Source organism: Chenopodium quinoa, unplaced genomic scaffold (assembly GCF_001683475.1).
Source record: "Chenopodium quinoa cultivar QQ74 unplaced genomic scaffold, ASM168347v1, whole genome shotgun sequence".
Taxonomy (NCBI): domain Eukaryota; kingdom Viridiplantae; phylum Streptophyta; class Magnoliopsida; order Caryophyllales; family Amaranthaceae; genus Chenopodium; species Chenopodium quinoa.
The window spans coordinates 537,291-561,354 of record NW_018742616.1 but is presented as its reverse complement, the minus strand read 5'-3'; the positions used below and the strand labels follow the sequence as shown (position 1 = coordinate 561,354).

The 24,064-nt window shown below is 34.0% G+C and overlaps 1 protein-coding gene and 2 pseudogenes across 1 annotated transcript; 1 reads left to right on the top strand and 2 right to left on the bottom strand.

Annotated features, from left to right (window-relative positions):
- Positions 1-121: 121 nt before the first annotated feature.
- Positions 122-4,977, top strand: LOC110721449 (arginase 1, mitochondrial-like). The gene is made up of 7 exons (XM_021900597.1): positions 122-265; positions 1,450-1,592; positions 1,739-1,898; positions 2,337-2,470; positions 2,951-3,160; positions 3,717-3,827; positions 4,515-4,977. The coding sequence occupies exons 2-7, from the start codon at positions 1,452-1,454 to the stop codon at positions 4,773-4,775; spliced, it is 1,017 nt and encodes a 338-aa protein (XP_021756289.1). The 5' UTR covers positions 122-265; positions 1,450-1,451; the 3' UTR covers positions 4,776-4,977.
- Positions 4,978-5,216: 239 nt separating this feature from the next.
- On the bottom strand, positions 5,217-23,144 carry LOC110721450 (annotated as a pseudogene).
- On the bottom strand, positions 5,537-12,990 carry LOC110721448 (annotated as a pseudogene).
- Positions 23,145-24,064: the final 920 nt, after the last annotated feature.

Genomic DNA, 24,064 nt, shown 5'->3' with positions numbered 1-24,064 from the left:
ATGATTACTCACTTTCATTTATTCTATTTATAACATGTTTTTTTTTTTTAGTTTTTTCCTCGGGGCTAGCCCCTCAGCCCTCGTGTGCAAAAAAAAAGAATAAAAACGTGGAGTACGAAGTACGGAGTACAATAGCAGAGTTTGATTGGGCAACTCCACTCCTGTACCTCTGCTGCCATCGCCAACTATTTAAACCATTCCAATCTCTCTCTCGCCTCTTTCTCCTTTTCAGCTACTTCTCTTTCTTCTTCCTCCATTCTACCAGGTACAATTCTTTTACTTTTTCTCTATCATTTTTTCTTCATCTTATCTTCTCAAAGTTCAATTTCATAAGGGGAAAACAATAATTATTCAATTATAAGTTTCAACTAATTCTTTGTGCTATAAAGTATTATTATGTCTTATAATTCAGTTTTGGTTATAAATTCTCTGGAAATTTTCATGATTACTTTTCTGGGTATTGGTACTTTTTGGTACTGGAAGTTTGAATTCAGTCTGATTGAACCCTAGATTTTGAATTCAATTTGTGCCTTTGCTTATATTTGAACTGGAATTTATTGCATCAATTGTCTGCCTGATTAATTTTGGATACCTGAATTGTAAAATTACTACGTACAAATTAAGCAATCAATTGCGGCATTCACTTAATATTCAACATTAATTTATGCATGTTGCATATCCCAATTAATGGTTGTTGGAATTCTTAGAGGTGATCATCGGGCGTGCCAGGCCTGAGGTCAAAAATCAGCCCGCTATTCAAGCCGGGCCAAATGTTGGACTGGAAATTATGTGCCCAAACTAGCCGGGCCGTGCGGCCTTTTAGGGCCGGGCCAAGAAAAACAACTAAAATTGCATAAAATCGCTTTCCCAAGCCCATCCAAAATTTTTAAAACATCAGGTCGGGCAGGAAAAGCCTGTCCAAAACCCGCCCAAAATTGGGCCGGGCTCACTTTGATCACCTCCGAATTCTGGGTCATGTTGAAATGATTAGTACCCTAGAATGCTAGATTGTTCTGATAGCAAAGGCGTGATGAGTGGATGGTTCTGGCAAATAAATTCTTCTGTACCTTTTGATTTTTACTGTTAATAAATGTTGAAATGCGAGATCAATCCTCGTTGCCCTTAGGAAAGGGTGGGGAGATGATATTAACACCTTTACAAAATGGACATCTCAAGAGTTAGAAATATGCTTAGTTTTGCTCCGGAAATTTTTATTTTAAGGGGATAAATTTAGTTAATAAAGTGATCTTATATCATGTTTTTGGGTGATAAATAATGGTTTGGAAGCTGTGACTGCTTACGCATTGAAGTGTTTGATTGATCTATTCTATAATCTGCTACTCCGTCTAACATTGTGTTTGTTGCGTTGATAATTGAGTTTGAAAAAAAAAATATATACTTCAATTTTAAAAGTTTTCTCTTTTTACATGTGTTATTTTCCTTCCTTAGTCATGCAGCAGGTTGCAAGGAGGGGGATTCATTTCATGCGGAGACTGCATGGAGCAAATATTCCTGAAGATATGATCGTTGAAGGCCAAAATCGAGTAATAGATGCCTCCCTCACCCTCATTCGTGAGAAGGCAAAGCTCAAGGTAGTTCAGCTATCCACATACAATAATGATTATACTGTCCTTATTTGAATTTATTCCTATTGCTCTGCCTTGTTATCTGCTAGAATGGATGATTAAATCTCGCACTAGTATGTGTGAATTTGTTTCATTTTAATTGTTGTTTCTAGGGCGAGCTTGTGCGGGCCTTGGGAGGAGCCAAAGCAACATCTGCACTCCTTGGAGTACCTCTGGGGCATAACTCTTCATTTCTCCAGGGGCCTGCTTTTGCACCCCCACGTATTAGGGAGGCAATGTGGTGTGGAAGCACAAATGCTACAACCGAAGGAGGTAAGTCATCTCTGATTATCCATTGTTGATAAATATCATGTACCCTGTAACTGAAAAGATATGGTAATCTGTAACTTTAACAGAGTCTCTTTGCGAGGACACCTTGTTTCCCCCTTATAGTTCTATATTACCTTTTCTAAGATTTAAAAAATTATATTCTTATAAAATAATTAAAATGAAGAAGTATTCATGGAAACCATTTAACACCTCATGTGTGCAGGATCAAGTAACTGATGATAGCTTTCTGTAATCAGAAGGTTTGATTTCATATGTAATTGGTTTGTTTGATTTCAATTCAACTTACATCTGAAAGTATGTACCATATGTTATGCTATGAGAATTTGGGAACATGTAGAAGATGTTGATATAGACTTTCTACCTTTCGTTTGTTTAACTTATAAGCTAATTGTTTGCCACTAAAACTGTGACATTATGCAGGAAAAGAAATAGATAACCCTCGAGTCCTAACAGATGTTGGCGATCTTCCTGTTCAAGAGATCAGAGATTGTGGAGTGGATGATGATAGACTGATGAACATTATCAGTCAGTCAGTCAAGCTAGTTATGGAAGAAGTAAGTCATCTCTTACAATCTTCCCAACTTACAAGTAACCTGATGTTTCCTTGAGCTTTGATTCTACATATAGAAAATCTTTTCCAGCTTTCACCTACAGATATTGCACAAGCATGATCACACCTTTTTTTCATGCATGGGGGATACTTAATTTTTTTTAATTCCACTAATACTAATATATACAGTTGTAGAGTCAAGTTTGATCTTATGGCAATTGAACCCACGTTCAAAAAAAAATGCATAAATAAAAAAGGGGCAAGGTCTAATCTTCATGGTAGCTCACATGTTCATGTATACATGATGCTCATTCATCCTATCTACAGCTTATTATTTCTTCAACCATGATCTTGTTTGACCAGGATTTTACTTATTTCTATGTCATCACTCATCATATAGCTCTACTTCTTGTATCGTTTATTTCCAGAGGTGAAGCTCTTGAATTTTTTTGAAATTGTCTTGTTCTGATTATTTTATTGGCAGGAACCTTTGCGTCCGATGGTTTTAGGTGGTGACCATTCAATATCTTACCCAATTGTAAGAGCTGTGTCTGAAAAGCTTGGAGGACCTATAGATATTCTACATTTAGATGCCCATCCAGATATTTATCATGAATTCGAAGGGAACAAGTATTCTCATGCATCTTCTTTTGCCCGTATAATGGAGGGTGGCTATGCAAGGAGGCTGCTGCAGGTACTCGGGTTAATTTTTGTTTTTCCTTTTCTTTAAATTGTACAATAAAGAGTCTCATCCTGTGCTTGTTTTCAGTGACGTGTTCTGTGATCTTTTATAAAAGCAATTACACTCTCACCTGTAGGCATCCTAAAAAAAAGAGAAGATTGATTACTATTACCAGGTTTATCTAGTATGTTCATGCTGCAGGCCACCAATTATATAGATGGATACATTATAATATTCTATAGACTCCTCGGTTTTTGCAGAAACCACTAAGTAATCAGACTTTTAGCCATTAATCACCATCTTTGCTACTCCATATTAAGCTACCAGAGGGGTGGTAAAACAGGGCTTTGTGTTGAATAATTTCAATAGATCTCTTAATGAAGACCATTTACATCAGCATTTGGCTGGATGTTGGGATTGGCCTGCATTACCTGTATGGACTGGACTGTACTACCTAGTGTCTTTTCTGTTGGGTATATGATATTAAGTGTCAGAAATCAAGAGTTGTTGACTTCCTTTTGGCATAGTAATGATCTCTGAAACTATAAGAATGTCATAAATTGTTCAGGTTGGTATAAGATCTATAAATAGCGAAGGTCGGGAGCAAGGAAAGAAATTTGGAGTGGAGCAATATGAAATGAGAACATTTTCAAAAGATCGCCATTACTTGGAAAATTTGGTATTTCCTTATCTTTCTCATCTGCCTGCTCGTGAATCTATGATTGCCAACTTATTATATACTGTTTATATGTATCAATATATGTTCATGCACATAAATATACATCATGCTTTTCTATGCAGTTGCTTCACTTGTTTGACATCTAAGTTTCAATCCTTTTATCCCTTCCTAGATTTCATTTTGCTTCCTTGATAACTCTCTTTCCTAAATTAACAATCTTTGCGCCCAAGAAATCCAACCTTCGTGTTATAGGTGGAGTATTAACAACATTGTACATTCTCTAAATGATTTGTGTTCAATTTCTTGTTTCCTTTTTAAACAAAGCTTTTGATATTTTCTTATTGTAGACGACCTGATGTTATTTGGGTACTCAATTGTCAGTCAATATATTACCGAAGTCATTTATTTGTGTTACTTTGATGGCATACTACCTCAGTCCATGAAACCTTTAATATGCCTTATGTCCCATAATAATCTATAAATTCCAATATTAGCATCTTTTCTCTCTACTTCATCTCTAAAGTTGCCTCCCATGCCTATCCATCTACCTTTTCACTTTCCTAATGTCCGTGCAAATTCCCAACATGCAATTTTGGGGCGAAAGATGAAGTGTGGAGTGAACTTGTTTTACTTCATCAAGATATTCAAGCGTTTTTGTGACTTTTTTCTCCTTTTGCATTGACTCAGAAACTGGGTGAGGGAGTTAAGGGTGTCTACGTGTCAATCGATGTGGACTGTCTTGACCCGGCATTTGCACCTGGTGTGTCTCACTTTGAGCCCGGAGGTCTGTCTTTTCGTGACGTTCTCAATATTCTGCATAATCTTCAAGGTGATATCGTGGCTGCAGACGTGGTTGAATTTAATCCTCAGAGGGACACTGTTGATGGTATGACAGCAATGGTTGCTGCCAAGTTGGTGAGAGAACTATCAGCAATAATGTCAAAGTAATAGTCAACTTCAATCATTCATATAATAAACTAGACCAGTACAGTTCTGTTACACAACAGATGAATTGGTTTATCGTGTTTAATTTCAATGTAGTATTGTCGTTGTAAAATTGTTGTTATCTTCCAAAACTTCGTTGAGATTGAAAGCATGATTTCCAAATATCTAAATAAATTCATGCTTAGCTTTTGATTTTGTGAGAAAAGGTTCATAGCTAATTAGCTATCTTCAATCTTTTGCTCATTGTCGTGGTTACAAAGTAAACAAAGTCTCGTAGCAGCTATGGTTTAGGCGCAATTCCTCTGCAAAAGACCGCATTCAGGTTCTCTACAGAGCATAGTACAGAGTAACCCATTAGAGTGTTAAGACAATTCGATTTCTCTAAAACTGAACTAGTATGGAGCAAGAAAAATTTAGGGTCCGACGAAAACAGTTTAGGTGCAATTGTAGAGGCTTATAATAGCCTCATTGCGAAGGTAGTATAAATTCACAAACGTAGTTCAATGACATTCCTTGAAAATTTTACAGTTAGATGCTAGCTATTGTTCAAGTCAAATGTGGCATGGTCGCCTACTCTCAAGTTTGTTACAATGGGAAAGATCAAAAGTTCGGAAAAAAAACTTGTGTATAATGCTACTCTCAAGAATTTCCTCACTTGAACTATTTCTGCAATCAAGCTCAATGGTTTACCACATCATCTTTTTGAAGTTTCCTGTGAAGTATACATGTAATGCTAGAACAAATGATCTTAGCTTACAAGTCTTTCCACTTTTTACCTTACGGTACAATGGTTTCCGTTTCTTTACCACCTTCTCGCTTCTCTAAGGAGATAGACTTGTACCTTCTTGCACAAAATACATAGAACCCTAGATTTACTGCAGTTAAAGCAGCTGAGAGGAAGAAGAACCTGTCTAAGTGCCCGTCATTCAAGTTGGGAGGCACCCAACCTGGCTTTCCATTCCTCGTGGTAATACGCATTACTACAGACAACATCAAGCTGCATAAGTAGCTTCCATCGCTGAAGAAGACATCGATAATCCTAGTCCAATACTCTTTATACCATCGGGTGTTTGCGAGGAGAAAAACTCCCATTGAGCCACATAGACAAAGGCTTCAGCAATTCCTACTAGAACATACTGTGGAGTTTGCCAAAAGATACTCAAAGGACTAATATCCTCCCCACTCAAAGTAGCGTATTTCCTCCTTTGTTGTTCCAATAACCCTGCTACTATTATTGCAACAACTGCAATCGATAGTCCAACACCGATCCTTTGTAGCTCGCTTGGGGGCTTTGGCTTCCTCTTTGTGAGCTTAACATAAAGAGGGACTATGAGTTTGTCATAAAAGATGATGAAGGTCGATGTACTGATTATGTCAAAAGCAGTCATACTTGCTGGGGGGAAGTGGAAGGCTCCTATCGCGGTGTTCATGGTAGCTCCTTGCTCAATGAAGAGAGACAACATTTGGATGAAAACAACTGAAGATAGTATGGTACATAGCCATATGGGTAGTAATCTTAAGATGCATTTTACTTCCTCGACTTGAGTGACTGTGCATAGCCGCCAAGGGTTCGTAGGGGATGTCTTCTCTGGTATGAAGGACGTGTCTACCGGTGTGATGATTGCTGCTCTATCGAGAAACCTGCAAGGAGAGAAATTACACTGAATAAGGAACAGAGGAAGCTAAGTTTAGTAGAATATACTTTCGTTTATATTAGGGGTAGTATCGGAATATTATTTATTCAATTTAGAAAGTGACTTATTATTTTAGTACAATCTAAGTTACAGTGTGAATTTTTATTTACTTACAAAAAGAGTGGATGATTATGAAGCGAGATGATTACTTACTTGAACCCATTCGAGTGGAGTAATTTTCGAGCTCCAATCATATCACTATCCTTTCCTTGAATCTCATAAAGCCCTTCACCATGTTGAGGAACTTCAAGGCTCATTTTCCTAAATGATGCCACAATCACTTGAAAGAACCTAGAGATTGGGTTACCACTAGGCTTAAAATGCCTATATCTCATAGTTCCACTAAACAGCAAAATCAAAGCAGCAATACCACAACAAGTAGATATCCAAAATCCAAGCACCCAATCTCCCATTGTCTCAATGTATACCAAAATTGTCTCTCCTATTAAGGAACCCATGTTTAAGGCGACGTAGAAGTAGCTGAAGAACGAGGTCTTTGCTCGGCTTTCTTCAGGATCTTCCTCATCAAACTGATCAGCCCCGAATGTAGCTAGTGCAGGTTCAGCTGCCCCGTTACCTAAGGCAACTAAGTAGATTGATATGAAGAATATAGCTGTCTCGAATTTCGAGTGAGGATCACATTGTTGCTCTAGTGTTCCACAACCACCAGGTTTTAGTAGGAGATGTTGGGTTGTCAAGGAGCTTGCAATTAACCCCTGCACAGATTAAGAAGCACTTGTTTAACTTCATTTGTTCATACTAACTCTAATGACAATATGATTTGAGCTTATTTGAATGCTTGTAATCAAATACTCATAAGAAGTAAATAATTATTGGCAAGGTCGTGCCTTTTTTTTCTTTTCTTTTTGATGAAAGGAAACACAAAACCTGATGATTGAATCAACTCTCTAGCTAGGAGTTGCCCTTTAATTTAATAAGAACATGTAATAATCATGGCATAACGTGTTAAAATATGAAGATCAAGAGTGGGTGAGGACAGCATACTCACAATGGTAAGAACTGCTTGGAAGATTAAGCAAGTGAAATATCTTCCCAAATATGAATCACTGAGAAAAGCCCCTATCAATGAAAAGAGATACACCGCACCCATCCACATACTGAAGGTGTTTGCTGCCTCGGCGTTTGTCTGTCTCAACACCGATTTTGAGAACAACACCAAGTTCACTTCCACTCCCACAAATGCTAGTGTGGCTAGTACTTCATTACCTATTTTTCGAAAACATCAAAAACTTACATATCTTAGAGCAAAAACGGAAAAAAAATAAGACATTATAACTACGTTATCATCATATTCTAGATAGTTGTATGTCGCCCTAGCAATTACTATCTCCATCTCATAATTAAAATGTCATCATTAATTTCATGGTTATAGGCTTACAACATGTTGATTTAACGGTTGATAGGTAGGTTATAATTTGCACATGTCGATATATCTTAATTTACTTCAAGGTCATATTTACTTTAAACGTGTGAAGATAATTAAAGAAGTTAAAACATTTTGTTTATATAAATGGGAGCGTTAAAGGAGAATTTTCTAAAGGATTTTGTCTTATATACAATTTGAGATTGCCTTTTCAAATACATCTTGAGATCTTAGTGATCATAATGTCTTAAGATTTCAATACAAAAGTTATGTTTCATAGCCAATGTTATACATTCATGAATGTATAAAGTAAACTTCTATTTTTAAAGTCCCAAAATAACTTTTTAATTATCTTCTTGACTAACTTTTATTGCTCGATCTCAACTTCTATCTTTATCGTGACAAAAGGTTGAATCTCGCATGGTTATATGATTTTTCAAAAGTACTAAATTTAGCCATCAACAAGGAAGAGTCCTTCAATTTCTATTATGATTTAATTGAATTCAAAGTGATAATTGTCCCCATGCCACTAAACAACATAATAATAAAATTTTGGACAAAAATTAAATATTTTATATTATGTAAACATTAAACAATATATAGTATACTTCATATTTTAGCGCATGTTGAACTTATGATGATTTATTGACAGCAAAATAAGGTACATAGGGTCCATGAGACCAACCAAAAAGGTGTCACATAATTATAAGTTTTGGGATTCATAAAATTTAGATCAATAATTATTTAATCTCTATTATACTCCGTATTATAAGTCAATTTCTTAAATAGTTTGTTGTCCACCTTAAATCTCTAATAATATGCCATTATTTTCATACCGGTAATTTTTATAGTTTAAAATTTAAAGCATATATCACATGCATATAAATCTAGTATAATAAAAGTTAAGATATACAAAGACCGAGAGATTAGCAAACTAGAATTATACTACTCTATTTTTTTTGGTGGACCTAATTAATCATAATCTATTGTACTTATTATATCATGGATTGAAATTTCCTTTCGGTGACATGCTAAGTTCACAAGATTCATGATTTTGTATGCGAATGCCAACAAGTTAGCTAACTAGGAATTGGCACCATCATTTAAGAGGATAAAGTTTTTCCCTATTCTTTGACTAGAACTAGGTAAAATTCTCCCTACATTCTTTTTCATCAAAGATTGAAATGACAGTTATTTGTAATTCCAATTGACCACAAATTTAGTTGTTATATTATTACTACCTCTGCTTTATAAATAACAATTGTTCTCATTTTTTGAGGTCAAACTTTGAGTCTCCCTAGTCCCCGAGTTATAATAGACCATATTAATTTTGACCGTATTAATTTTGATGGCGGGTGATAAAAGGAAATAACATAACCTTACTTGGACAAACTCGATCTGGTTCTCAAAAAAAAAAAAAAAAAAAAAAAAAAAAAAAAAAAAAAAACTCGATCTGAACCCAAGGTGTATATAATTGCAACAATTCGATTTCAAAAATTATCATAATAAAATATTTACTTCGTATTACCTAAGAGTAACATCCCGGCTCTCCACCCCCCGGTTCTTCCTTTGGCTGCAGGCCTTCCATGTCGATCTAGTGATCCATCTTTCGTGTAGGAAATCCATGTTTCCGCGCTACTACTGCTACTACTACTGCTACTACCGCCCTGTGATCAATCGAATGTTCTTAATAACTCTTTATTACACTCAAAATAAATTGGAAGGTAACAAAAAAAGTTCATATGATAACGTTAATGCTAGCAAATTATGATCATTAAGAAATGTTTGTACACTGCTATATGTGCTCCATTTTTTATTTTTTTTTATTTTTTTTTTTCCCACTAATGATAGAATAACACGATGTACTACAAGCTAATCAAGCTCATAACAGTCAATCAACAAATTATTAACTCAGCGTGGTTGGTTAACTCAAATTCATTATAATTTTTACTCAAACAAAAATAATGAAGAATTATAAATTCGTACTATCTTGGATTATATATAAATGAAGTGAGTGACATCGACTATTGCCTCACTCATGATTAAACTCATTCAATAGAGTGGAGTCAAACCGTAAAATAAACTAATCGTACATAAACATACGTGAAATATGTTCCTATGTTCATAAATTATCTCATTTATAACATGAGTTGTAAGACTTTGTTCAAACTCGGTTCATTTGTTAATTAAGTTTTAAACGCCAAATCCAAGTTTGTAATCGAGTTTTCGAGCAAGAGAGTTGCATCCAAAACCAGACATTATAATGAGTTAATTGCATCATCAAATATATAAGCCTTTTTCGTACACTTTTATTGGAAAATTAATTAAGTGGTAGGTAGATTTGAAAATGCAAGTTAGTTATAATTGAGAGTACAATATATTTCCTCAATCTTTTTAATTAATTGATGATCAAGCTTCACTCCTTGCGGCTTGTATCATACTTTTCCAAGACCAAATCATACTCGCTATCAAATCCTCCCACACTAAGGAATAAAAGAAAAATAAAAAAAAGTTTATAAAACAAAAGACCTTTTGAAGTTCTAATAGTTTGACTTTGAAGTACTACTCTAAAATTTGCCAACAAAAAAAAAAGTGAAATTTTGTAATATAAAGACTTCGCGTTCATGTTGGTACCATCAGAATCTTACACATTACTAATTGCACATACCCCAAATTTCAACCGGATTGACCCGATTACGTAGTCATTTCAAAAGTTTTTCTTTGTAGTTGTAATTAGCTAGAGAACAACTTGTCTCATAAATTTGTTAAGACATTAACACTTAGTAATATTGAATGACTTTATTTACGAATAAATAATTGAAGAAAAAGTCTACTTCAATAATTACTCTAGTCATGAATGACAATAACAAGTGTTCACCGGTACTTTTAGACCTCAACATGATATCTAAAACTATCAATAGTCTTGTTGGTGTTGTTAAAACTTATGATCGTATCAACATGATGTTTAAAGTACTAACGGACACTTGTTATTGTCATGACGGGAGTTTTTATTGATTAAGACAGTCTCAATACTTGACACTCGATTAAGACAGTCTCAATACTTGTCACTCGTACGTAGGGAGTATGTACTGTAGACGCCAAATTCAAGGAAAAATGCCCGGTCAACCATTTTCAATAACATATTGGTTCCATTTGATTATAGGAAAATTGTTATGTTAAAGCAAAAGATTATCAAATGTTTAATCTTTGATAAGCAATTAACAAAAAAAAAAAAGGTTGATCTTATAGTAATTAGCAATTATAAGATAGGTTTTCCCATCTAAGCATTAGACAAGCAACAATAATTAGCAATTAAAACTGCATATAAACATTTAATGTTTACTAAATTATTGCTACTTTTAATTATAAATTAACTCAAAAGACGATTGATAAAATTAATACTATTTTACTCTTTGTATGCAATCCTATGAAATTTTTTTTATATACACCCAGGTGTATATAAAAAAATATCAAAATCTTTTTTTTTTTTTTTTTTTTTTTGAATGGAAAAATATCAAAATCTTTTGAATGGCAACATAATTTAATTTTTTGTGACAATATTTATAAAATAGGAAAAAAAAAACCATGTATTTAATTGATATACTACGTATTTCCTTTTTTTTTGACAGATAAGTGATATATTTCCTAAAATGGGGAGAGTAACGCCAATGTGACGTATGTTAAGGGAGCATTCAAAACTTAGATCACTCTCAATGGTGAGCAAAAAAATGTCCACTCACTATCTCTCTACCCACTTTCTCTCTCAACAAATCTGTTTTGCCCATGGGCAAAAAATTTTCACAATTTCTCTCCCAATAGTGAGTAAAAAAAATGCTTGCCCACTACTCTCTCTCTCTTACTTTTTCAATACCCTACCATTACTTTCTCTCTCCTACACAACACTTTTTTATTTATTAATTTCATTTATATTTTAACAATATTACTCCAAATAAATAAAAACTAGTCTAAATTTGTGTAACTTATTTTTTTTTATTTGTGTCGTTTTTATCGTTAAAATGAAGAATATGGAGGATTTATGTTATTTCTGAAATTATACCAAAATATACTAAAATGCATGTCTATTTATAGAGAATTAAATTTCATGACCGTTGGTAATTTTAATTTTTTTTAATAAATATTTATTTCAGAATTTGCATTTCAAAAAATATAACCATTGCAAATTGTGGGGCCCACCAGAGCACTATTCATCTTCAAAAATGCTCAAGTCTTGGGCATTTTCAGAAATGTTCATGAGCAATTTGTGGCTTTTTCTCATTTGCTCACCATTGTAATGCATGAGCAAATTTTATGCCCACCTAAAATGCCCAGAGCAAATTTTTAGCTCACCATTGATAGTGCTCTTACAACCAAGAAGAAGAAAAAAGAGAAAAAGTTTTACAAAATTATAAATTATACGGAGTACAATACTTCAGAATTTATACATGTAAAGAAAAAAAAAAAGAAATGGAGTTCTATAGAATAAAATTAGGGAATAAGAAGAGGCTGTTTTTAATTAAAAATAATAAATATTACCTGGGATCCATTACAAACTAAAGAAGATTCACTGGAATGCAATTTTGTCTCCATCTTTCAAATTCTCTGTTTTTTTTTTTTTTTTTTTTTTGTTTGTTTGTTTTTGTTCTTCTAATTTAATTTATATTTCTGGGAATTAATTTGTGAGATAAAGAGGAAAAAAAAAAGGTAGAGGTTGGAAAAAATGGTGAAGAGGTAGAGTGAAACAGATGGCAGTGAAAAAGAAATGGATTGCTGCATGCCAGAATAAGAATGAGGAGAGAAGAGGAAAACCAGCAAGTGATTTGTTGGCCCATGCAGAGGAACTCTTGTTTTTATAACCAAAATAATTAAGGCTCTGACATTTTTGTATAAGGGTATTTTAGTCATTTTATATGGAATTTGAGGGGAAAGGTAGATAAATATTCAAATAAATACTTTGAAAAAAAATATATATTTATATATAATGATACATGCATGTTAAATGATGTTATAACAAATTAAATAATGTAACAGTTTTTATTTTCATTAATTATTGTTGATATTATATAATGTGAAAGAAAATCTGATCTGATTCTTATTAACAATGTCATACTAAGTGAGATTATATGGTTACCACAAGATAAGTGACAAAATATGGTCTGATAAGTGAGATTAACAATGTCGTTAGTAGGATTGTATATGAGCTTAAGGTAAATTACCTACCAACTACACCAAATATACTTGTATATAAAACAACATAATACTCCCTTCGTTCTTTATTAGTCAAAAGTGTATGTACATCGTCCACAACATAATCTCACAATATTTTTATTTGTTCATTTGGAAAACAGATTGCAGATTATTAAATTAACCGGTACAAGCGTACAATTGGTTAGATTAAATTTGTCATTATGTACTAAATTATGAACAAGGGTGGAATGACTATTTGCAAATAAGAGTATTCTATTGTCAAAAACTGAAAAAATAACACCACCTCATATCATATTATTAAGATAACAGTGTAAAAAAATTCGACTTACGTGAAGAATTTCAGACGAATTTCACTTGTTTGAGTACTCTCAAAGAACTATCTTTCACAGAATCTCTAACCACTTGAGCTATTACTCACTCTCATAGTCTCTTTACATTTAGGGATGTCAGTGGGGCGGGTCAAATAGGAGACCCGCCCTATCCCCGCCCCAACGGGGCGGGGATGGATCTTGGTTTGGCTGGTGGTGGGGCGGGGATGGGGATAAAAATCATACCCGTCATGGGTGATGGGGCGGGGGTGGATTTTAGGTTGTACCCGCCCCATCCCCGCCCCGCCCCGCCCCACCCGCCCCGCTTTGTACCCGCCCCATCCCCACCTACCCCACTTCATACCCGCACCATCCCCACATCCATATATTTTTAAAAACAAAATTATATACTTTTATACTATTTTATAAAAAAAATTTATGTAAAATAAAATAGTAAATATAATACTTTGTAATACACTTATATTATAAACCAAAAAAATGTGTAATATTAACAATAATTTTTTTTTCTTTTTGCAATCTTTATTAATTATGAAGGATTGTGTATTTGGAAGGCAGGAATTAGGCGGGTCTTAGGTGGGGGTGGATATCCAAGTGGGGGTTGGGGTGGGGATGGTTTTGGAATTGTACCCGTCGGGGCGGGAATGGGGATGAATTTTAGACCCGCCGCGGGGATGGGGATGAAAATTTTAGGTGGGGATGGGAAAGCCAACATCCGCCCCGCCCCGCCCCATTGACATCCCTATTTACATTACTCTTTTTTTTTGGCTGATAATGAATTACTCTTTAAATCAAATTATGAACATAACAATGGATTTAAAAAAAAAAAAAAAAAAAAAAAAAAAAAAAAAAAAAAAAAAACTATATCTATTGCGAATCTCTTTTAGGAAAAACATCACCAATTAAGGAAACAAATCTCCTAATACTTGTACACAACTGGATAGTCTGGATTTTAGTTATTTTCAAGTGCAATTCATTAGGCACCAACTTTAATCTTTATTATTCTAACCTTTATTAATCTCTTTAAAACCTTCCTATGTCTCACTTTGTTAGACTCGTTTAACCGTACTTATGTTAGTTGATATCAATGTTGTTTTATTGTCTCTTCTCCTCATTCTTTTTATATTGTACTCTCGGGCTCTCAATTGTTAGGATTTTAGGTTGAAGATATTTTAATTTTCTTTGGACATTTGTTGACTATTGTTGAGCTATTCATTATTTATTCTAGTTTTTGTTGTTAGCTTAGCTTTAATATGCTACATCAAGAGTGTTGTAGTAAGCTAGTTTGAGTTTTTTTAGTCTCTTATTCTTTTTATAGTGTTTTTGAGTCAAGTTAACAAAAAGTTTGAATCGATGTATAAATGTTATGTAAAAATTGTCTAATTTTTATGATGGATGCATGCATGTTGTCCATGACCGATCTCAAATATGACAATTTCAAGACAACAATCTCCATATACACTAGAAAAATGCATTACATTAAAGTTCATTCATCATTCCTATTGATTCATAAATATAATATCATCTACTATATATATTTAAATATTTTAGAGTATAAGTTTGTTAGTTTTTAGATCTGATTTTGTTTAGGAAAATGTTGATTGTGGTGTTGTATGACTTTTTCTTCAATGAAAATTTACCTTTCTAAAAAGAAAAATTGGTATTACTCCGATAGTTTATATCACATTATTATGTCATACTCTCTCAAATTCATATACTAGTAGGTGATATACAAACCACTTATAGAAATTAAAAGATTGCATATTTCACTTTTCTCAAAGTATACCACTTCTGTTATCAGAAAAAATATTTCATATATCAAGAGCACAAAACAACACACACCATGTCACGCGTACATGTCGTTTGAATGCTAGCATGAGAGCTTTGTGCTCCAGGGTTTTAGTTTGAAGAGATAAGAGAATGATGTAGCCTACCATTATATATAATCTTGGTCCTACTCATCCCTTAATGAGCCCTATGCATTATAAAGTGTATGAGTGTTGTGTGCATAGATCCGAATGATGTATATGACCACAAAGGATGTCATTGACAATTAGTTTATTTGCAATCAACAAATATTTCGAATGCATGTAGATCATTCTTCAATTGAATACTACTTTATTTATTGGTCCAATATTTTTTTGAGGGGACTTTATTGGATCAATATAATTAAATGAACAGTAATAATGTAAGATCATATATAATTATGATAATAATATGGACCACTTAATACAAAATGACATATAATTAATCAAGAAATCATGAAATTTGCCAAATTTCCTACATGCTAGTTTGATGTGGGTCATAAACTCATAACCATGCTGATGAACCCTTTTCAATTAAATTTATATTATCTAATAAATCTTATAAACCATGGTAATTATAATGTATGGTTTTAACTCATTTATGTTCTTTTTAGTGTCATACTTCTGTACAAGTAGGCCACATTAAAGTAGGTATAAATTATATGGGTGACTTTTACCCCTACACCATCAATACCTCATGTTAGTCTTGTCTCATGATCAACTTATCAAATTTTTAGAAAATCTAATTTAACTATGCCTTTCAATCCAATTGAATAACTACATAAGCATTTCATTGATATGCTTTTCTTGTTTGGAAAATTGGTCAATTTTGATATCAAATACGGACTATTACCCTTTTTTTTTTTTACTAACTACAATAAGTAATCCCACTAGAAAGATTGATCAAATTTGATATCAAATATCACTTTTTTTTTTTACAAACTTTAATAAGTTTAATCCTACTTAATTGAATATTAATTGACTGGAAAAAAAAATATATTGTAGACTTTTGTGTTTTAATTACCGTGATCGATATATTTGAAAGTGGACAAGTTAGTCCCCCTATATTAGACCTGGCAAATGGGTCGTTCGGGTCGGGTATGGGTTGGCTCATTTCGGGTCAGGTAACATTCGGGTCGGGTCATTTCGAGTTTCGTATATATCTCGGGTCGGGTCGGGTATGTTTGGGTCAGACCATTCTCGGGTCAAGTATGTTTTGGTCGAGTCAAAATCAGGTCGGGTCATGTTCAGATTATTCCATTTGTGGATCAAGCTCAAATCAATAATTTTATATTTTGTTAATTTTATATCGTTACAAGTTGAGGATGTTATTGTAATTTTCCAAGCAATTCAATTGATTGATATTCAAAACAAATCCAATGGCATATACTAGTATTTTATCTTACTAACCTATAGTATCATGTATCAAAATGAGACGATCAGATGAAAAGAATAACATAAAACTAACTAAAATCTATCGTTAACGGCGTGGCTATGCTCCTCGTTTTAAAGTAATGTGGATGCTCATCTAGAATTTGGCGCCGTTATTGAGGAAACGGTTTTATTTTTTATTTCTAATTAGTATTAGAGTCTAGATTATTTTTTTTAATTTTTTTTTATGAGTTGAAAATATCCATGCTTACGCCACTGCAAGAATTATATTCGTTTTATGCAGCACCTGACTACTGTTGTTGTCAATATCGTCTTTGTCATGAAAATCCTGAATGCCCTTATAGTGAGTTTTTCGTGCGTGCTCCGGATGATTTTAGAGTCTTTCCATATACATATGATCATATTCGGAGACGATTGGTTGCAAATGAGGGTTATTGGAAGGCTCTTGATGAAAAAGTCTATAGACACTATAATAATACGAATGTGATTGAGGATGAAGAACCATCGGTTATAGAATCGGTGATTGAAAAATCATTGGTTGTAGAAACGGTGGTTGAAAATTCCTTTGTTGATGATAAGTTTATTCATAAGGGTACAATAATTAAGTCATTATTGGATGATAAAGACGAAAACTACCTCCATGTTCGTTCTATTAGTTCTAAATTTTTAGCGGAGGAAGTAGAAGGTTGTGGTGTATTTTCATCTCTTTCTTTCGATTTTTCCTTTTACCTTGAGTTCTCTTTATGTGCTCCTAATTTTTTCTATGTAAAGATAACTGTGCTTGCAATTAAGCTCTATCTAGTGCTTAATGAAATGTTTGCAGGAGCGTTTGATAAGTTACTCAAGGCGTTGAATTCTTCCGATTGAGGAGGGATGAAGTACGGTCGAGCGGGACCTTGATAAACTAGCGTTTTGCGGGAGGCAACCCGTATTTTATTGTTTTTTATTTTAGTCTTTTCTAATTTTTGCGTGTTTTTGTTTTTTTTTTTTTGGTTCTTAGAGAGGTAAGGAGAGTGTAACTTATACTTGTGGGAGTTTGTTTTTGTGCATATTTTGAGCTAGAGAAGAGTTCATTCACGCTGGACTGCAATCGGGTTCGACCGGGCAGAGCTCGGCCCGATCGGGCGCGCGTACGGATCAGCAAAACTTCTCAACTTTGAAAGGCCGTAACTTTTGCGTTTCTTATCGTATTTTTGCGTGTGACCTATCAGTGGAAAGCTCTTCAAGTCTACTTTCCAACCCAATTAGAATCACTCAATTATCAATTATAAATCAAAAGTTATGATCAGAATAGTGCACATGACTCAATTTTTATCTTTTCCCACTAACACTTTGTTTCATTCTTGCCCAAATTTGTTCCAAAGAGATGCATTGCAATCCTCGAGGCTTTGGTGGCATTGATGTGGTGATGATGATGAGTAGTAGTCACCTTGACTACTAGCTTCCCTTTAAGACAATGAGGACATTGTCTGATTTTGGCTTGGGGGAGATTTTTGGATTGAGGTATCTTTCTTTTCTCTCTCTTTTTGTTTTTGTTGTGTATAGTTTAGTTTATTGCTTTCTAGGTTAGATTTAATTGCTTTGAAAAAAAATTAAAAAATACAAAAATACGATCCAATAAATGATAAATCATGCTTCCCTATGCCCCATACATGAAAATTGTTTTGATTCTTTGTATATGATGTTAAGTATTGTGGATAGGTTAGCCATGATTTGATGTTTGATTGCTTGGATGTCCTAACATGAGTCAATTTTGTCCAACTATTTGTGGATTTGGTGCTTAACTAGTTGATTTGGTTAGGAATATGTTTTAGTTCCTGGCATGTCAATGAAGTTGAGTATTGGTTTATAACTTTGAGTAATGTTTGTATAACTCACTATTATGCACAATGAGGAGGGCGAAGGCATTTGTTCTTTTAGGTGACCTTAAGAGATATTAGATACATTTGTTTCCTTATTGCTACCCATGTTGTTGCTTGTGCCCTTTTATTGTTTATTAACCTCATTACAAGCCTAATTTGCCCCACTGGTTACTAGTCCCAAGCTTGGCTTGGGGGAGCTATTAGTGAGTGAGGTAAGGGAGTTTGTAGTGTGCATTTTCATTTGCACAATTTTGGGTGGATTTGAGAAGTTGTTTAGTTGTTCTTATTCTTGTGAATTGGAATAAATATTGAAAAACATGTTCTAAAGTGAAAAAATTCCAAGTGAGATAGAAAAGAAAAAAAATTTATTTGATGTTCAAATGTTCTATTGAAGGTTGCTTGAGAAGAAGAAAAAAAAAAGAGTTCAAAGTTTGTTATCACTCAATTTTTATGATGTTATATATATACGAGTGAGATTGTAAGTGTTGGGAATTTTTAGATATAATTGGTTGTTTGGTGAATTTTTGGTAGAGTTAAGTTGTGTTGGAGATGATTGGTCATTATTTAATTTTGTTCTTGGTTTTATTTATTAGGATTTTGGCTCCCTTAAGCATGGCTTTACTCTCACATTTTCCCAAATTTATCCTACCTTTTACCCTAACCTTACATTACAAGCCTTGAAGACCTTATGACCTTTGTGCATAAAGTTGTATGGATGTGAAATTAGTTGTTTTCCAATGCAAAGAATGATTTGATATATTTCGAGTCGACTGCTAGGTTGAGTGCTTGTTTTCTTAAACACACGAGTGTCGTGAGTTTGGGAGGGCATTGTTCACAATAAAGGGGTTGGATGGAGAGCGATCGAGTACATCTTTTACTCGCCACATAAAAGAGCGAAGAGTGTGTGAGCACTAGTCTTGAATTTCACATACACTTGTGGTTTGCTCTATTTGACAATTGTTAGGGAAGATGAGTAGTTGGATGGATTTGACTGGTTGACTTTGATGCATATTTGTTGGATTTGCCTTGAATCGATTGTGCTTGATTTATATTATTTTTGGGGTGAAGTTTTGGTTTATTTGTTCATTGCTTTGCTTATGGACAAGCAAAGGTTTAGCTTGGGGGAGTTTGATAAGTCTATTTTATATATATCTTTATTCCCCGTCCCACGGTCATATTTGTGCTTATTTGAGCTCTACGGAGCTATTTTTATTACTAATATACGTTGTTCTAGTGTTTTTGTAGAGTTGGTATTATTTTGTAGAAATTTGCAAAATTATGATAATTCCCGAGCTTATTGAGCCACTACAATGATATTGGAGTCGGATCGTATTTTATGATCATATATATGAAGCCCAAGATTGAGCTAATTAAATTTGGTTCGGTGATTAAGGGTTTGGTTCGTTTGGAATACTAGTTTTGTTGGTAGTCCAATACTTGAATATGGAGAAGAAGGAATTACGGCCCAAAGGAGAAGAGCCCAATAATTAAATCAGAATTGAAGCCCAGCTCGTAGCTTCAGCTGACTGGGCCCGGTCTGGGCGGATTTCAACGCTGTCACTTTAGCTATTTGGGTTGCGCTGATTTGGGCCCAATATAGTACTCTGTATTTGATTAGGAGCAGCTTTTGGGAGAGTTTGAGTGGAATTGGGTTTTGTTGCTTATATAAACCCAATTCACGGTTTTGTAGGGGGCAGCTTTTTCATTATTTTTAGTGCTTTTATTACTTTAGTTTTTTTATTAGTTTAGCAGGTAGTTTTAAGTTTTCCCGCAGCTTTTCATTAGTTTAGTGGAGATTAATTATTCTCATTATTGAATTTAGTCTTAGTTTATTATTTTCCGTAAAAACTTGTTTTTTGTTAGACATTGATTTTGCTGTTGTTAGTTACGTTTCGTCACTTTTGTTTTTAGCGAGTTTGGATTACTTCGTACTATTATTTTAGCTAGTTTTATATTTATGCTTTTCGTCACTTATTGTTTTGATAGTTTATTATTTTATTTAATTTATTGTTTCTTCTTGTTTTATGCTTTTAATCATGCTTAATTTAATTGTTTTGATTAGTTTAATTTTTATTATGTGTGAGTAGTTTATTTCTAGGGTTCTTGGGGATCCATGAATATTATAAAGGGTAATTTATTATTGTTGATTATTAATGATTGATTGATTTCCTATTAATTGATTTAATGCTATGCAATTAGATTAGGCCTGGTTTAATTGTATAAGTTTTGCAATATTGATTCGAGATTTGAGAGATGAGAATTGATGTTTAGGCTTAGTTTCAATAGGCATGTTAATCTATAAATGGTTAGGTCAAGATTCGAGAGATGCGATTTAATACCGGTAGATTAATTATGTGACTATAATACGTAGCGACAACCCTTTATAATCTGGTTAATTTATGCATTAATGATTGATTGTTATTTTTACCCTGGATTATTATTTACTGGTGAACCTATACCCTAGACCTTTATTATTGATTATCCCTTATTTAATTTGCTTAGTTTAATTATTAGTATAATTCTCACAATATAAATTGGTTACTCGATAATTTAGATTATAATAATTAATTAGGATTAAAAGAACATTGTTTCTCAGTGGATTCGACCCTACTTCCCTATCTACTTTAGTTAGAGGACTTAGGAATTACTTTTGATTAGGTGATACGACTTTAGCCTGTCAAAATTTGGAGATTTTCAACTCATAAAAAAATTAAAAAAAAAAAAATCTAGACTCTAATACTAATTAGAAATAAAAAAATAAAACCGTTTCCCGAGCAACGACGCCAAATTTTGACAGGCTAAAGTCGTATCACCTAATCTAGACTTTTCACTAGCTCCTTTCTCTATGGGGTTGGGGCCTGGGGGAAGTGGCGAGAAACCACTGGAGGAGCTGGTTTGGGCTGCGGTAAGACAAGTTGAGGGTGTGTGGGAGGTAGGGTGTATTATGGCAGAGGTGGTACGTTTTGGGCTCTTGGTGGCTAGACGGCTAGGTGCTGGATATGACACAAGTATGGTGGAAGGTGATTCTTCTTCTGTGTGTGATGCAATCAACAACAGTTCTAACGGTTGCTTGCCAATTTAGTTAATTTATGATAATATTAATTTGTTATCTAAGTACTTCTTCTCATGTTCGAACAGTAGGTAACATGATAATCGACCTTATTGGAAAATGGGATACTTCTGGTTGCTCATAATTTGTTTGTATGGATCCTTTTACGCAGAGTCTAGTACTTTTAGCATATTTTGATTTATAATTTATGATAGTACTTTTAGCTTACAACTCTTTCCACTTTTCACCTTACGGTACAATGGTTTCCGTTTCTTTACCACCTTCTCGCTTCTCTAAGGAGATAGACTTGTACCTTCTTGCACAAAATACATAGAACCCTAGATTTCCTGCAGTTAAAGCAGCTGAGAGGAAGAAGAACCTGTCTAAGTGCCCGTCATTCAAGTTGGGAGGCACCCAACCTGGCTTTCCATTCCTCGTGGTAATACGCATTACTACAGACAACATCAAGCTGCATAAGTAGCTTCCCATCGCTGAAGAAGACATCGATAATCCTAGTCCAATACTCTTTATACCATCGGGTGTTTGCGAGGAGAAAAACTCCCATTGAGCCACATAGACAAAGGCTTCAGCAATTCCTACTAGAACATACTGTGGAGTTTTCCAAAAGATACTCAAAGGACTAATATCCTCCCCACTCAAAGTAACGTATTTCCTCCTTTGTTGTTCCAATAACCCTGCTACTATTATTGCAACAACTGCAATCGATAGTCCAACACCGATCCTTTGTAGCTCGCTTGGGGGCTTTGGCTTCCTCTTTGTGAGCTTAACATAAAGAGGGACTATGAGTTTGTCATAAAAGATGATGAAGGTCGATGTACTGATTATGTCAAAAGCAGTCATACTTGCTGGGGGGGAAGTGGAAGGCTCCTATCGCGGTGTTCATGGTGGCTCCTTGCTCAATGAAGAGAGACAACATTTGGATGAAAACAACTGAAGATAGTATGGTACATAGCCATATGGGTAGTAATCTTAAGATGCATTTTACTTCCTCGACTTGAGTGACTGTGCATAGCCGCCAAGGGTTCGTAGGGGATGTCTTCTCTGGTATGAAGGACGTGTCTACCGGTGTGATGATTGCTGCTCTATCGAGAAACCTGCAAGGAGAGAAATTACACTGAATAAGGAACAGAGGAAGCTAAGTTTAGTAGAATATACTTTCGTTTATATTAGGGGTAGTATCGGAATATTATTTATTCAATTTAGAAAGTGACTTATTATTTTAGTACAATCTAAGTTACAGTGTGAATTTTTATTTACTTACAAAAAGAGTGGATGATTATGAAGCGAGATGATTACTTACTTGAACCCATTCGAGTGGAGTAATTTTCGAGCTCCAATCATATCACTATCCTTTCCTTGAATCTCATAAAGCCCTTCACCATGTTGAGGAACTTCAAGGCTCATTTTCCTAAATGATGCCACAATCACTTGAAAGAACCTAGAGATTGGGTTACCACTAGGCTTAAAATGCCTATATCTCATAGTTCCACTAAACAGCAAAATCAAAGCAGCAATACCACAACAAGTAATATCCAAAATCCAAGCACCCAATCTCCCATTGTCTCAATGTATACCAAAATTGTCTCTCCTATTAAGGAACCCATGTTTAAGGCGACGTAGAAGTAGCTGAAGAACGAGGTGTTATATTATGTAAATATTATGTTCTATTTCTTGATAATTTCACGAATTTTCTATTATGTAAATATTATGTTCTATTTTTTGACAAATATTATGTAAATATTATGTATATATTATGTTCTATTTTTTGACAATTACACGAACTTTCTGTTCTATTTTTTGACAATTACACGAACTTTCTATTATGTATATATTATATTCTATTTCTTGGTAAATATTATGTAAATATTATGTATATATTATGTTCTATTTTTTGACAATTACACGAATTTTCTATTATGTAAATAGTATGTTCTATTTCTTGGTAATTATTATGTAAATATTATGTTTTATTTCTTGACAATTACACGAATTTTCTATTATGTAAATATTATGTTCTATTTCTTGGTCACAAATATTATGTTCTATTTCTTGACAATTACACGAATTTTCGATGGACATTTCCTATCTCATCCAAGTCCCAAGTTTACAACTTATTTTTTCGTGTTCGAACATATATTAAGACTCAATTTGAACGGGAAGTAAAAGCCTTCCAATGCGACAATGGAACGGAATTTACCAATACTCCATTTCAAAAATTTTGTGAACAACATGGCATGACTTTCCGCTTCTCTTGTCCATACTCCTCTCCTCAAAATGGCAAAGCTGAAAGAAAAATAAAAACGATCAACAATGTTGTTTGTACTCTTCTTAGTCATGCCTCTATGCCACCTACCTTTTGGCATCATGCCTTAGAAATGGCCACATTCCTCCACAACATCCTTCCTACAAAGATTCTAGGCTATAAATCTCCGACTCAGATTCTATATCAAAAGCATCCCGATTATTCTCACTTACGGGTGTTCGGTTGTCTATGTTACCCCCTCTTTCCTCCTCTAAAATACACAAGCTTCAATCTCGTTCTACTCCTTGTGTT

Excerpts from the sequence above, each read along its gene's own strand:
- LOC110721449 (XM_021900597.1), top strand. The coding sequence starts at position 1,452 with ATGCAGCAGGTTGCAAGGAGGGGGATTCATTTCATGCGGAGACTGCAT. Across the intron at positions 2,471-2,950 it reads TCAAGCTAGTTATGGAAGAA|GAACCTTTGCGTCCGATGGT; the intron begins GTAAGTCATCTC and ends TTTTATTGGCAG. Across the intron at positions 3,828-4,514 it reads GCCATTACTTGGAAAATTTG|AAACTGGGTGAGGGAGTTAA; the intron begins GTATTTCCTTAT and ends GCATTGACTCAG.